The 13,164-nt window shown below is 44.2% G+C and overlaps 1 protein-coding gene across 1 annotated transcript in view; it reads right to left on the reverse strand.

The window, feature by feature from the left end:
• LOC138283405 (lanosterol synthase-like) overlaps nt 1-13,164 on the reverse strand; it is a 204,966-nt gene that overhangs the window by 62,598 nt on the left and 129,204 nt on the right. Inside the window, exons 11-16 of the mRNA XM_069221371.1 lie at nt 12,942-12,998; nt 11,638-11,709; nt 9,708-9,758; nt 9,191-9,340; nt 7,979-8,075; nt 2,167-2,272 (exon numbers count right to left, since the gene is read on the reverse strand). Of these exons, the coding sequence (XP_069077472.1) occupies nt 2,167-2,272; nt 7,979-8,075; nt 9,191-9,340; nt 9,708-9,758; nt 11,638-11,709; nt 12,942-12,998 (533 nt within the window). The remainder of the gene's footprint in view (nt 1-2,166; nt 2,273-7,978; nt 8,076-9,190; nt 9,341-9,707; nt 9,759-11,637; nt 11,710-12,941; nt 12,999-13,164) is intronic.

Genomic DNA, 13,164 nt, shown 5'->3' on the forward strand with positions numbered 1-13,164 from the left:
TGCTTCAGTACCAGTCTGAACAAGAGGCGGCCGCAGACATGGAGGTTGTGGTGATTTGCGCACAGAGCATGTTGCGGATCAAGCGACTGTCTGTCTGCTGCCGAATGGTCTTTTTGCTTCTGAGTTGTAGCGGGTATCATCGTGCGTCAAGACACATGTTAAAGACACTGTGGGGTTCGGCTCATGGGTACTTTCAGTGGTAATGAGGGCATCGCTTGAACTGTGTCCGTTCCATCACTTTCTATGACTTTTCATTCTACGGATTCGGTAAGGAAGGTGGGGGGCCCTGAAGAACACTGCACCCAAGGGGCAGGATGGCCAATCTTTGACAACGATGACCAGAGCATGTCAAGAGGGAAGAGGAAAAGGAACGATCACTGAAGTAGAAAATATTGATACAAGCCCGAACCCAATAGTGGAAAAAACAATCTAACAATGGAGTCGGTGTCCATGCCTTTTCACAACTAGAGGAGGAGTAACCGATATTTTGTGACTCAAAAGACTTATTCGGACAAAAACAAGTAGCAACAGTCTGAGGTCAATACTAAATGACAGGGCATTGACTATACAGTTAAGTTATGGTGTTTTAATTTGTGTTTGATATTATAAGTAAGTTTGTAAGTCCCTACCCTTACTAATCGAGAATCAAGTGCCCTAATGAAGAATCTTATCTGATTGGGATGCATTAGTATTGGGGCCCTGGATCTCCAGTGGTGAACATCGGAACCTGCTCAGGGTGCAACTGAGTAATAACTAACTGCTCTAGCCTTACATGTATATTGTAGGAGGTCCATGACTTCTGTGAACAACAAGTTTCAAACAGTCATAAAATATAACCAATCATTGACCTCAAGTTTTGGACTCAACCCAATGACAGCCCAGCTTATAATTATTACAGACTTGTACATTAAACTCTAATTAACCCTTCCTACATCCTCCCACAGCATGGCTAATTAAAAGAGCAGAAGCAATACCAATCCACTATAACAAGGTTTATTTCTTTAGCAATTTCTGAGTAGTTAACACCTTTTGATGGGTCTTAGACCACAGGCATTATTGTTGTAAAAGCCATGTTTGTGAGATGGCCAAGACACAGATGGATCGCTTCTCGGCACCTCACACATTCTGCATGAACAGAAGCTCTGGCCCCAACACCCTGTATGTGGTCGCAGCTGGGTTATGAAGATACCTACATGCATCCACCTGGAATTCACTTTATTAAAGTGGGCATGTAGTGAAAGAATGCTGCTATGTAACGGAAAGGCTATATGAAGTACTATGAAGCTATAATGGAAACAGACCTCAAAATCCACAGCCCACTTCTGAACCAAATTATGTGTAGAAAACTGTCCTTCAATATCTTTTTTGAACAGAAGAGATCAACATTGTTCAGCTTGATTTTCTTAGTGGATTCCTATTACAATTGATCTCAGTGAGTAAGCTACTCAACAAGAAGTTGTACATCTAATCCTGCTGTCCTGAACAACAGAGTCTTCACTTTAACTACTTTCCCATGGTTTCTATGTATTAAGTAGAACATAGAGACATTTATAGATTCAATTTGATTCCCTTTTCTTACACTTACTTATAAATACTTATTTATAAGAATGAAACTTATTTTATAGAAAATTGCAGTGTGCTTTATATTTTAACTTTACCTTGAGATCTGAACCCAAAATAGCTAATGGTTTTCCCACTTCTTTGTCTCACAAAATCTCCTGCAAGCATCCTCAATCAATTGGCCTACTGTTGGCAACTGAGAACCTACTTGTCTCTGCGGTTCTGATCTTCTGTAGGTCTCACATAATGTCCAAGCATGATTCACTAACACTTCCCCTTGGGATTTACCTAATTCACTATAAACTTCAAATAGCCCACCATAAACCACAGGCAGCAGTACAGGCCTTGCATTTTTCCCCACACCTTTTTCCTAGTACTACACTAGTCTTGTCAAGTGCTCTAGTTGTTACTTGGTTTCCTCTCAACTTGAGGGTTTTAGCTCACCCATATAATTCACCTAACCTCTCTGCAAGTCCCTGACAGCTTTCTCCTCACTCCCCCACCCCTACAAGCCCTTTACTTGACCACACTCATCTGTTGCATCTCTCACTTGATCTGCAAGTCTTCGCGTGCTAAAGAACCCACCCGACCTCCTGCCAATCTCACCTTATCTCTTCCTCACGGTGATCCGGAAATCTGTCTTGGAAATGTTTGAGTGCTTGGATGACTGACGATGTACACTCCACAAAGGTGTAATCAACCATTATGTCACCTGATGCAAACAACAACACACTGTTAAACTAGTCAACATTTCCAATGCAGTGGAGACTAATGACCAAACAATCAATGAGCATGAATGGTAATATCCTCCTTAGTGACCGTGTAATGGGCATGAAATAAATTTAAAAAAAACATGTGGAGTTTGTCTAAATCATATAAACATACATCATTGACCCAAGATGGCCACATCTCTTGGAGTTTCCTAACTGCTGATCCGATCCCTTGTCCACTACAATGACCTGTGGCACCCTGAAGCAAATTGGAGGCTGATGTGAACAATGAAATACCAGTGGGCAGCCTGTAAAGTGCTTCTGCCTCAATCAGAACAAACTGCAAAGCAGCTTCTGCTCTTTGACAGGGTGAAGAGTGAGGTTGTGCTTTGCACACATGGCCAAAATAAAAAAGTTGCTTACTTTTGGAAATGTCTTTTTTGGCCGAGACTCTATTTAGCCATAGATCCTTCACCTTGTGAAATTACACAGACTGGATCCAGAAACGTTTTGCTAACAATTCCTTTACACGTGGGCAAGTGGTGGTCTGCGTCAGATCTATCCTATTCAGCATGTGATGTCGAAGCCCCCATATATGTACCACTTCAGTGTGGTGACCTAATTTTCTTTACTGATCTCTGTCCACACTGTCGGCCACTGAGGCCACTGAAATCAGAATATGGTTTGTGCAGACTTCCGGGTTTGAGATCTTATTAAAAGACTGAAAGAGCCAGTTCCACAGAACAGAGAGGATGAGATGGTATGTTAGGTAAAGTCTCGACGAGGAAGGGGTTACCAAAGGTAAGTTACTTGTTCTTCAGAGAAAGTCTTCTAACCACAAATTCCTCACTTTGTAAATAGATAACAAAGTAGAACCTTCCAGCAGGAGGGTCTGTGGAATGGCTCCGACCTGGAAACCTTGCAGACAGGAGCAGGCAAAGTGCCTGTCCCACTGCATCTGTTTGTCTAGTCAGTAGTGCTTTGTGAACATGTGGAGGGATGCGCACACAGCCGTCTGGGAAATGTTTAGAGCTGGCACACCACATGCTAGTGCTTTTATAGCAGCCTTTGCTCTGGTGGAATGAGCATACAAGCCTTCTGAGGGTTGCTTTTAGCCAATATCAGATATTTATGCGTAACACAACCCACTGGGAGATGGTTTTCTTTGCACTGCTTCCCCTTTTTTTGTTCCAGAGAAACCAATGAAAGTTGGTCATCATGTTGGTAGCCTTCAATGTAGACACTCAGGGACCTTAAGGAGTCCACACAGTCGAGTCAATCTCAGTGACGGTGTATAGAAGGTGGGCAAGGTGATAGATTGCCCTATGTGGAAAGGCATCACTACCTTTGGAAGGAATGTCGCTTCTGTGTGAACAACCAGATTGTCTGGGAAAAATGAGGCGTGTGGCTGCACTAGATTGTTCATGGACTCGCAACACAGATGTTATGGGGAGGAGAAGTGAACATGAGTAGACAGCTGTGCATAGCTTGAAGGGAATGGACAAGGTATCTAAGAACCAAATTAAGGTCCCACTAATGGTGTTGGAAGGAACACATGAATCAGCCCCTTCAAACACCGCATCAGCACTGCTGACATTAAAAAAGGATGGCTGACCTAGTAACCGTAAGAAGGCAGAATGGGATGAAAGGGAACCTTTAACTGTTGCCACAGTAAAGCTTTACTGGGCTAAGGAAAGACAATTTTCTCCCGTGTGTCCTGCATATAAAGTCTTGCTGTATGGACGTCTGGTTGCTGAGATAACATCAGCCACTTGGGAAGGAACGTTGAAACATAGCAACTGTTGATGCTTAGTTTTCACGTATGGAGGGGTAGATTGTCTAGGGTTGGGTGCATAGTCTGGCTTTGCTGCTGCTACAGGAGGCGCTCCTGAAGGTGCATGTGCTTATGGCCATAAGTCCCAGGTACCACACTCTCCTTGCCTAGTCCAGAGCCACTAGTTTGACTTGGGCCTGGTCTTTCTGATGAACAGGGTCAAGAATGATTTGCATATGGCTAGGTCCAAACTTGAATGGCATGGTGAGCAAAAATACTGATGGATTAAACCCAGATCTGTGACTGGGGGGGGGTTAAATGTTTGATTTGGTCTACATTCCGTCCATGAGCTGTTCTTTTTGCATTTGTCGCCCCAAATGGGAAGGGTATGCCCAGACGTGGGTCCTGCGCTCACTATGCCACCAGATTCAAGCTAGCCTGGCTGAAGAGGGGTGATACATTGAAACCGGTCCCAGGATGCTTGTTTCTGGTCCAGGGAGGACCTGGCCTGACAGTTCGGGCTGGACTGTTCCCCTGGGGAACAGGGTCAAGAGTGATTTGCAAATGGCTGGGTCCAAACTGGAATGGCATGGTGAGCAAAAGAACTGATGGATTAAACCCAGATCTGTGACTGTGGGTGAATTTTTGATTTGGTCTACATTCCGTCCATCAACTGTTCTTTTTGCACTGGTCTTTCTTGATACCAGCACTCTGGGCAAAAGAGGTAGGGGTGGAAAGGCGTACAGGACTGCCAGTCCCCAATGCAGACTGAATGTTCCTCTGAAGAAGGACTGTCTTTAGAACTTCAACGCACAAAACTTTGATACTGTGCATTCTCTGCAGTGGTGAATAGACAAAGCCAGGATTCACCCCAGTGCTGGAAGATACCTTGTGCCACCTCCGACTGTTACTGCTATTCGTGATTTGCTAGGCAATGTTGCTCAGGTGAGTTAATCGACCCGGGGGTTTAAAGATCCTGCTAGGTGCTGGGCGATCGGGCATATGCCCTGAATGTCCAGCCACCTCCAGAGATGTGGAGCCTCATGGAACAGGTGTGACAACCCCACATCACCCTGTTTATTGGAATACCACATGGCTGTCGTGGTTTCTGTGAGGGCCTGTGCCTTTCCTCCTTGATGATAGAGAGGAACGCCTTAGTGCCAAGCAAACCACTCGCAAGTCCAACAAGTTGATGTGGAGGACAGTCTTCACTCTGATCTCCACCTCTTCAATGTGGTTCTCAACCCAGTAATTATGTATCTTTCACAACCACTAACCCAGAGTGGGGTAGGTTGAGGTGTCTGCCACTGGTCATATTATGTTCCACAGCTGCAGGTCTTTAGCGGATTCCTCTGACACCTAGATGGACTCTGATAGGTCTCCCTGGTGCAGTGCCCACTGATACTTCAAATCCCACTGCAGAAGCCACCTGGTGTGGTCCATGAGCAGGATGCAGGAGGTCTAAAGGCCCAGAAGCCTCAGAGCCACTATCACTGAAACCCAGGTCAAGGGTTGAAAAATGGGGATCACAGCCCGAGTGTCCTGGACTCGTTAAGGCAGAGGGAAGGCTTGGAAGAACACTGTGTCCATGATGGCTCAGATCACGTGGAGCCGTTGTGAAAGAGCCAGGTGTGACTTTGGCACATTGATGGAGAATCACAACGATGTCAACAGGTTGGCCATGGTCTGGAAGTGGCTAACAACTGCTTGTGACGAGGCTTCCTTCAGGAGCCAGTTGTTGAAGTATGGTATTCCCACCCTCTACAGCTGGGCTGTGATCACCATCATCACCTTCGTTAACGCCCAATGCGCACTAGTAAGGCTGAAGGGGACACTGAGAGCTGAAATGGTTGTGGCCTACCTGAAACTGCAGGTAGAGCCTGTGGGTTCTGCAGGACGGGGATGTAAAAAGAGATATCCTGCAAATACAATGACACCATTCAGCCTACTGGATCCAGGGCAGATAGAACATGGGCCACGGTGAACATTTTGAACTTGTTATTCTGAAGAAATAAGTTCAGAGGGCATAGACTGGGGATTGGACGAAAACCTCCATCCTTTTTCGGAACCATGAAATAACAGCTAGCCCGACCTCGGATGCTGGCAGCCTCTCTATTGCTCCTTTCTGCAAAATAATTTGAACCTTTTTGCAGAGTATGGACAAGTGGTCCATCAGGAGGCGATGAGGTGTCTGTTGCATATGCAGTAGATTAGACTGAAAGAGTAGGGAATAACTGTATTCCACGATCAGGAGTACCCATTGGTCAGATGTGAATGCTCCAGCACTCGAGGAGGTAAAAGGTGACATGTCCTCCCACTAGATGACCGTGAACTGCCAGTCTAAACTGGTTTGTAGTAGCTGCAGTAGTGGAGGGGGTGAGGTCTGGGTAGGACGTTGCCCTTGGGAGCCTGAATGCTGTTGGCTTAATCCCCCGGCCTCTACCCCAAAAGGACTGGTAGGCTTTGTATGGCACTGGACATGTATTTTCCTCAAACAGGCTTTTTTATGAACAGAGTTTATTTAGTTTTAGTAATTACACATGCACATACTTTATACATATGACATTTATAATTGTTAACACTCCAACAACATACATAATCTCAATAATACATGCTGCTGTACTGATGTGAAGTGACAGACTTGCGTTTGTTACATTATATGTGTAGACAGGTCTATAGAATCATTCCATTCATACTCCGTTGCTAAACGTTTCAAACTAAATTCCTTTAAAATCATTCATACCCTTTTCCCCAATCTCTCTGACAGGCGTACCCACTTTCATTCTGCTAGGGTTCTTTGCTCAACTGAAGCAGGTCTGCTTCTTACACCAATAATTAAATGCAAGAAGTAGGGGGGGCTCTTCCTGTTCTTTCTTGGCAGCACAAGCCTGTAATCGCCTGCCAGTCTCTTAAAACCTGGCTTTTTGGGCTAGCTTACTGAGTATAGTTTTGGTCCTGATCTTTGTTTTGGGTATTGTGGGCATTCCACTCTTGCAGCACTGGGACACTCTTTGGAATAGCTATGTGCTTTAGAAATGTTTTTATTGTTGATTGAGTTGCATATTGACACTGCCTCTGTTGATCAAAACATTGAAAGGGATGGGGCTGAGGTGGGGGTGTGCAAACAGTTTGAGCTAGGCCAGAGGGCGAACGGTGGCTTTGTACTCTTTATATCTTTCAAGGGTCGAGTCCACCTTCACTTCACAGCCTAGAGCAGTCGAAGGGCATGTATGTGAGGGGTTTTTGAATGTCTGGTGAGAAGTCCACGGAGCAAATCCAGGTGCCGTACTGCAGCACCAATCTGGCCCTGGCTGCCCAACCCAAACAGTTGGTCATGTCCAAGCATGAACAGATTAAGTATTTCACCAGGTCCCAGGCATCTGGGATTAATTGTTGCAGGGTTGCAAACATCTTCTGGGCAGCTAGCAAGATGTACATCCCTCTGCCTCATATTCAATAGGAATATCCCCCCAAGGAGACAAGAGGAGTTCACAGACTTGAGGGCAAGCATGGTAGAGTAGAACACAAGTTGTGCAAACATATCCTTTCTCTTGGATTCTCTACCAGGCTGTTTGATTTGGGAAAGCCTGGACTAACATCATAATCAGCTCAGAAGTGGAACAGTGACTTTGTGGCCTAGTGGTGCCCTGTGTACTGCACAAATCCAAATGTTGGGCGTGGCAGGATGACCGAGACCCATACTTGGAACACTTGTGCTTTTTTTTTACTTCTTCAACTTACCTGAACTACGTCACTTTGAAGCGTTTTGTAAACTGACATATACTAATAAATGTATTTTAAACAAAGTAGGAATACTAAGCCTTCTTTAATGCATTAACATGATGAATGCCTACTATGGCTAAACAGTGGCTGCCTTATGACCTCAAGAAAGGTTTTGTCAGTGGTGGTGCTAGAACAACAGGAAGGATCTTACCAAACATTTCCGAGGGGTTTAGAAGCTCAAGCAGGCGGCCTCCACGCTGGGTCTCATATGAAGAAAAACCTCCATCTGAGTTCCGAATACTCAATAACTGCAAACGAAAGAAAGAGAAGAGAGAACATGCAGGACATAGGCAAATACCAACTTTGCAGTCAGTATAAAATCCCGAAGGTAGTGAAGCCCTGCCTTCAAAGCCTTACTCATAACCACCTATACTACTCTTGTTTCCACCCCACTTTACTCCCTCCAGATATACTTCCATCTTTTCCCCCCTACATATCATCATAGCTGTGTCTGAAACTTCCTATCTACCCTCAATACACTCCCCAATACCGGTTCCAAAAACAAATACATCTGCTTGCCAGGGCCAATACTAAAGTGATGCTCACAGAGACATTTGCCTGGAATGGCAAGAGATGGGAGGAAGCAAAATCCTTCTTCCAAGAAAGCATAGGGTACCATGAACGCCAGGCTAGCTATGCCACCTCCAACCTTTCATAAGAGGTGCCTATAACCTGTACACATACCTATCTCCACCTCCCTAAACCTGTTACCCCAGCTGACTTCATTCTACCTCTTTACAGTCACCTCTCAATGCTTCAGTTTCTGTTGTATCTCCTGTGCATTTTTCCACAAAGAGGCAGTTAGGGGATATGACCCCAAAACAAGCCTCCATGTTATGGCCCTCAAGGAGGAGATGAGAGTATTCCTAACTCTTATCACCAGGTTCTCCATCTTTCGAGCCAATAAAGGTATCACCAATGCCATTCCCTCCTTGCATCACTACTCCCTGCTTCCCTTCCTGCGCACACCATCACAAATGAGAAATGTGCAGAGTTCTGGGCTTTACTTGTCTAGTGCATTATAGTGTGGTGGAAGAGTCTCCCCTGTTTATCAACACAGAAGTGCAGAATGAAGATATTTGGATGTATCCAATTAGAAGTCTCAAACGTTTCTCTTAGGGAAGTATCATCTCCTGACTGCTCATTATCTGAGAGAAGGAATTAAATATATGGACCTACCCCTGGACCCTTATAGAAAGTATGTGTGCTAATCTCCTCTTCAATGCCCAAGCAAGGAAAGAACACCTTTAGACCTACCAATGCACTATCAGGCCCTCAAAGGTCTGAAGGGTGTTCTTTGATTGCCAACGGTAGGGAAGAATCTTTTTGCGCCTACCATCTGAACATTCCACGTGGTACTCACCACATTGACAGCATCGTACAGACGATCGTTGGGAATATGATCTGTTATAAATAGGCACTTTTCTTCCAGCAGCATCACAGCTTTGAGACCCTCAGCAGTGCAGTCAGGAGTGCTCCAGGCAGAGTCCCTGGTGCTAAAGGGGAATGCTCCCTGGTAAAATGCATGGCACACTGTGAGACTAGGATGAAAAGAGGGCTATGTTTGGGAAGTCGGTGATAAACTATAATCAAACATGGAATTAACTGAATTGGAAAAGGGGAAGAATTGGAGTATATGAGAGGACAAAGGGAGGACTTGATGAGAGGATAATGATAAACTGAGAAGAAAGGATGTAGTGATGAAAGGGAAATTTCACTATGAAAGGGGACCGCATCAGAGGGTCCCCAGAGAGTCTGAGTATACTGTTAGAGAATTGATAATTAGTACAGTGGAGGAGAGGCGAACGTGTCACAATGAAAGCGAAAGAGACAGGTGAAGAAACAGTGAAATCAAAAAAGTTTGAAAGACCAAGACATACCTTAATCATTTCTCGATAATATTTCTGGTAGTCAGGGGGATTGTCAGGTATCTGGAAAAATTAAAATAGGAAAAAACATATCAGGAAATAGGTACCAGGGTAAATTACTGACCGGTAACACTAATTTTATACCTTGAAATCTTACAGAACTTGGCACCCTCTGCATTCTTCTGCAACCAGATAAAAAAGCATCTAAAGTCAACCATCAGCATGTGTCTATTCAGACGGTAATGATATTGACAGGCCACACATCAGCTTCTACATTATCTTCAGATCCTTTTTGGAGCTATTGCTTTTAAGGCACAGTAACTTTTTAGGCACCATCGTCTCCTCTGCTGGGGACGCTGGCCAGGATGTTGATTCATTCAGATTCATGACAGGTGCCAATTTACAAACCCCATGTTACAGGTAAGTAAGTAACTGCAGATTGGGTCTTTACAATATATAGTTCTGCATTAATTAACAAGTGGTATGCTTCAAAGTTGTTGGGATATAAGTAATATCCGTCTGGGCAAGGATTCTGGCTCTGGGAGGGCCTTGTGAAAGCAGGCAAAATCAATGCAAGGTTTAGACCGAAGGACAAACTGAATGGAGTTTCTTCAGTCGTGAAAGGGCTTGGTAGACCCAGCAGAGTCCTGTGTAAGAGTCTGGCTTCTCCTACCTGTCAGTAAAACTCTATGGGTCATTTCACCCTAACAAACCAGGGATTTTAATGCTTCTTTGCCAAGTTATGTTTCTTCGTTAATAGTGCAATAGTGTCATGCAAAGGTATTTACAAAGAAGCAGGTGGCACCTTTGAAAATTTCTGTCAAAGTTATAATTACAAGATCGGTGCCCTTTCTCAGCCTTAGGAGAGCGAAACGCACACACTCGATGGTGCAGGAGAGTCAACCGCAGAAAAGATCATGATCCCCATAATCAAAACTTTCCTACAGACAGACTGAACAAAGATGAGCAAAATGATCCCGGACTTCACCGCAAAGGCAGAGAAGGAAATTGTTTGGTTTCAAGGCCAACTGAATTTATTAGATCATGTTGATGCCAAGGTCCAATTGACAATATTCTGCTGATGCCCCAAGATACTTCCTTAAGTTTTTTTTAACACTATTTGGAAGTTAGTGACATGGTGTAAAAATACCAGGTGTTTGGAAATCTAACTATGACCCACACAGCAAAAGATAGATGGAGGATGAGGAGGAAATGTACCTGCTTCTCTCAGAACACCAGAATAGCATGTACTTGGCAGAAAGCTAGCATGCAATTTCAAAAACAGATCTCAGGTGGCATGATTTACAGAAACAAAATAATTTTACTGCAAGAGGGTTACTCCGACATTTGGGATAAATCAACATTTTCTTTTTTAGAATGTACAAAAAAAATCAGTACTTGTGGGAAGCCGCCACAGTCAAAGCTTTCGATGAGTATTTACTTTTGTACACATTTATTTATGCGTAAATGTGCATGGTGTACATGTATGCATTCATCAGATAACTTTCGTCCCTGTGGAGAAACCCCATTTCCCTACACTCCTACCAGGTTGGGGACATTCTCGTCCCATTTTCAACTAGGATACACACTTACTCTTGCCCTTGACAGGAGTAAATATCTGAATGTACGTAGGATGGGATGTAATTTGCACAAATATGTAAATTTATCTTTTGAAATGATACAACACAGAACAAGCCAAAGGAGCACTAAAATTCAGGTAATGTGTGAAAACTGCTTGTGAATCAAGCCCTGAAATACTCAACATGCGAACCCCACAAACAATATCTCGTTCAGTTTCTAAATTATTAAGGGTCCTTATTTCTACACTATGACTAAGGGTGAGGATGTTTTACCCCTTTCCTAGGTTATGCTTTACACTAGCTTCTCCTCACACAGGACATATTATACACACACCACATAGTCCCACCATCTCTTCACTCACCTGTGTGACCTGCAAGAACTCACGTGCCTTCTTCAAACAGGAGATTAACTCGGCCTGCTCCTGAGCGCCTGCCTGCCACAAGGCAGAAGACATGATAACCAGAGAGATATCAAACAATGAATGGAGGACGCTGGCAGATGGAGACAGGAGAGGAAAACATTAGAGTACGAGAGAAGACATCAGGAGGTAAGAGAAGGGAACAACAGAGGATGCACGTCCATGACAGTGAGCAGAGAGATGACGAAGTGTGGATCAAACAGTAAAGCAAGGATATCCAATATAGGTCCTGGCCTGATCCATGACAGATTTTTGGGAAAAATCGCTGACTATTTAAATGAGGAGTACTCACTGTAAGGAAAGACATCATAAATAGATATCAAGAAATTGTGGCATGGATGCAGCCTCGTGGACTCATGGTGGACAGCACGCCATCAAAGAGTAATTAAAAACCATGCAGGAAATGGAAGTGTGTGGAAAGAGAGACACATGGAGCCAGGAAGAATGCGGGAGGTCCAAAAGAAGGGGATAAGGATAATGAAGTAGACAGGAGAGAGAGGGAAGAACCTGGAAACCGGAAAAGGAAACTGAGAAAGAAAAATCAGCAGCATTTTTTGTAGGTCCAGGTGGTGGTCAACATGATCCCCAGCACGGTCCAATGTAAAGCACACAGGGCATTAGGTTTGTTGCACACTAGCTGACGGGACAAGGCAATTCTTTGTGATAGTAGGGTGACTTCTAGTGAATTTCCTGGTAGAGGATAAAAGGCCATACAGTGGAGAGAGGCTGGGAACAAAAATCTGTGACCAATGCAAGGGGATGGATGGGGTCCCTAAATTGAGAAAGGAGGCAGTGCTTAATTTGTGCTTGTTGATTCCGGTGCTGAGCACCGGCACTTATTTGTGAGGGCCGGGGCTTATTCTTATGCCTCAAGCATTTGCTGCGAGCAAAAGACACATATGTGAAAGACGGAAGAAGGAAAAACTAAAAAGGGTCATAAAGGGAGAAAGTAGAAAGTTGCAGGATGAGCTGAAGGGGCAGGGGTGGCCGTAAATGGATTGAAGAGGCCCGAGATGGCTTCAGGATTACGCTGCCTCAGTATTCAGTGCTGGCAGATTTAATTACAGAAGCCTCGTGTTTAAAAGAAGGGCTTTGAGCACCGGCACCTCTTAATTTACAAATTATGCACTGGAAAGGAGTAAAGAACTGCTGTTGAGAAGGAGAGACTGTTGTGAAACAATGATATTGGCATTAAAAGAAGGGAGTACACAAACAAACACATATATGTTCTTGAATTCATACCGCACCTCGAGAAAGGCCTGAGCCGCAAATGCTGTATACCACGACTGGGAGCCATTGAGTCCCTGAAAAGCATAAATATTCGATAATTATAAAGCAACTGTCACAGACAGACACCCACAGGAGCAGGTGTTAAGCATCAATAGTGTAATGTGTATGCAGAATTCAGTAACCACATCAACGGCCAGATGTAGGAAGCCTTTTGCGCCTCGCAAACGGCGAAAAACGCAG

The sequence above is a fragment of the Pleurodeles waltl genome, chromosome 3_1, assembly GCF_031143425.1.
Source record: "Pleurodeles waltl isolate 20211129_DDA chromosome 3_1, aPleWal1.hap1.20221129, whole genome shotgun sequence".
Classification (NCBI taxonomy): Eukaryota; Metazoa; Chordata; class Amphibia; order Caudata; family Salamandridae; genus Pleurodeles; species Pleurodeles waltl.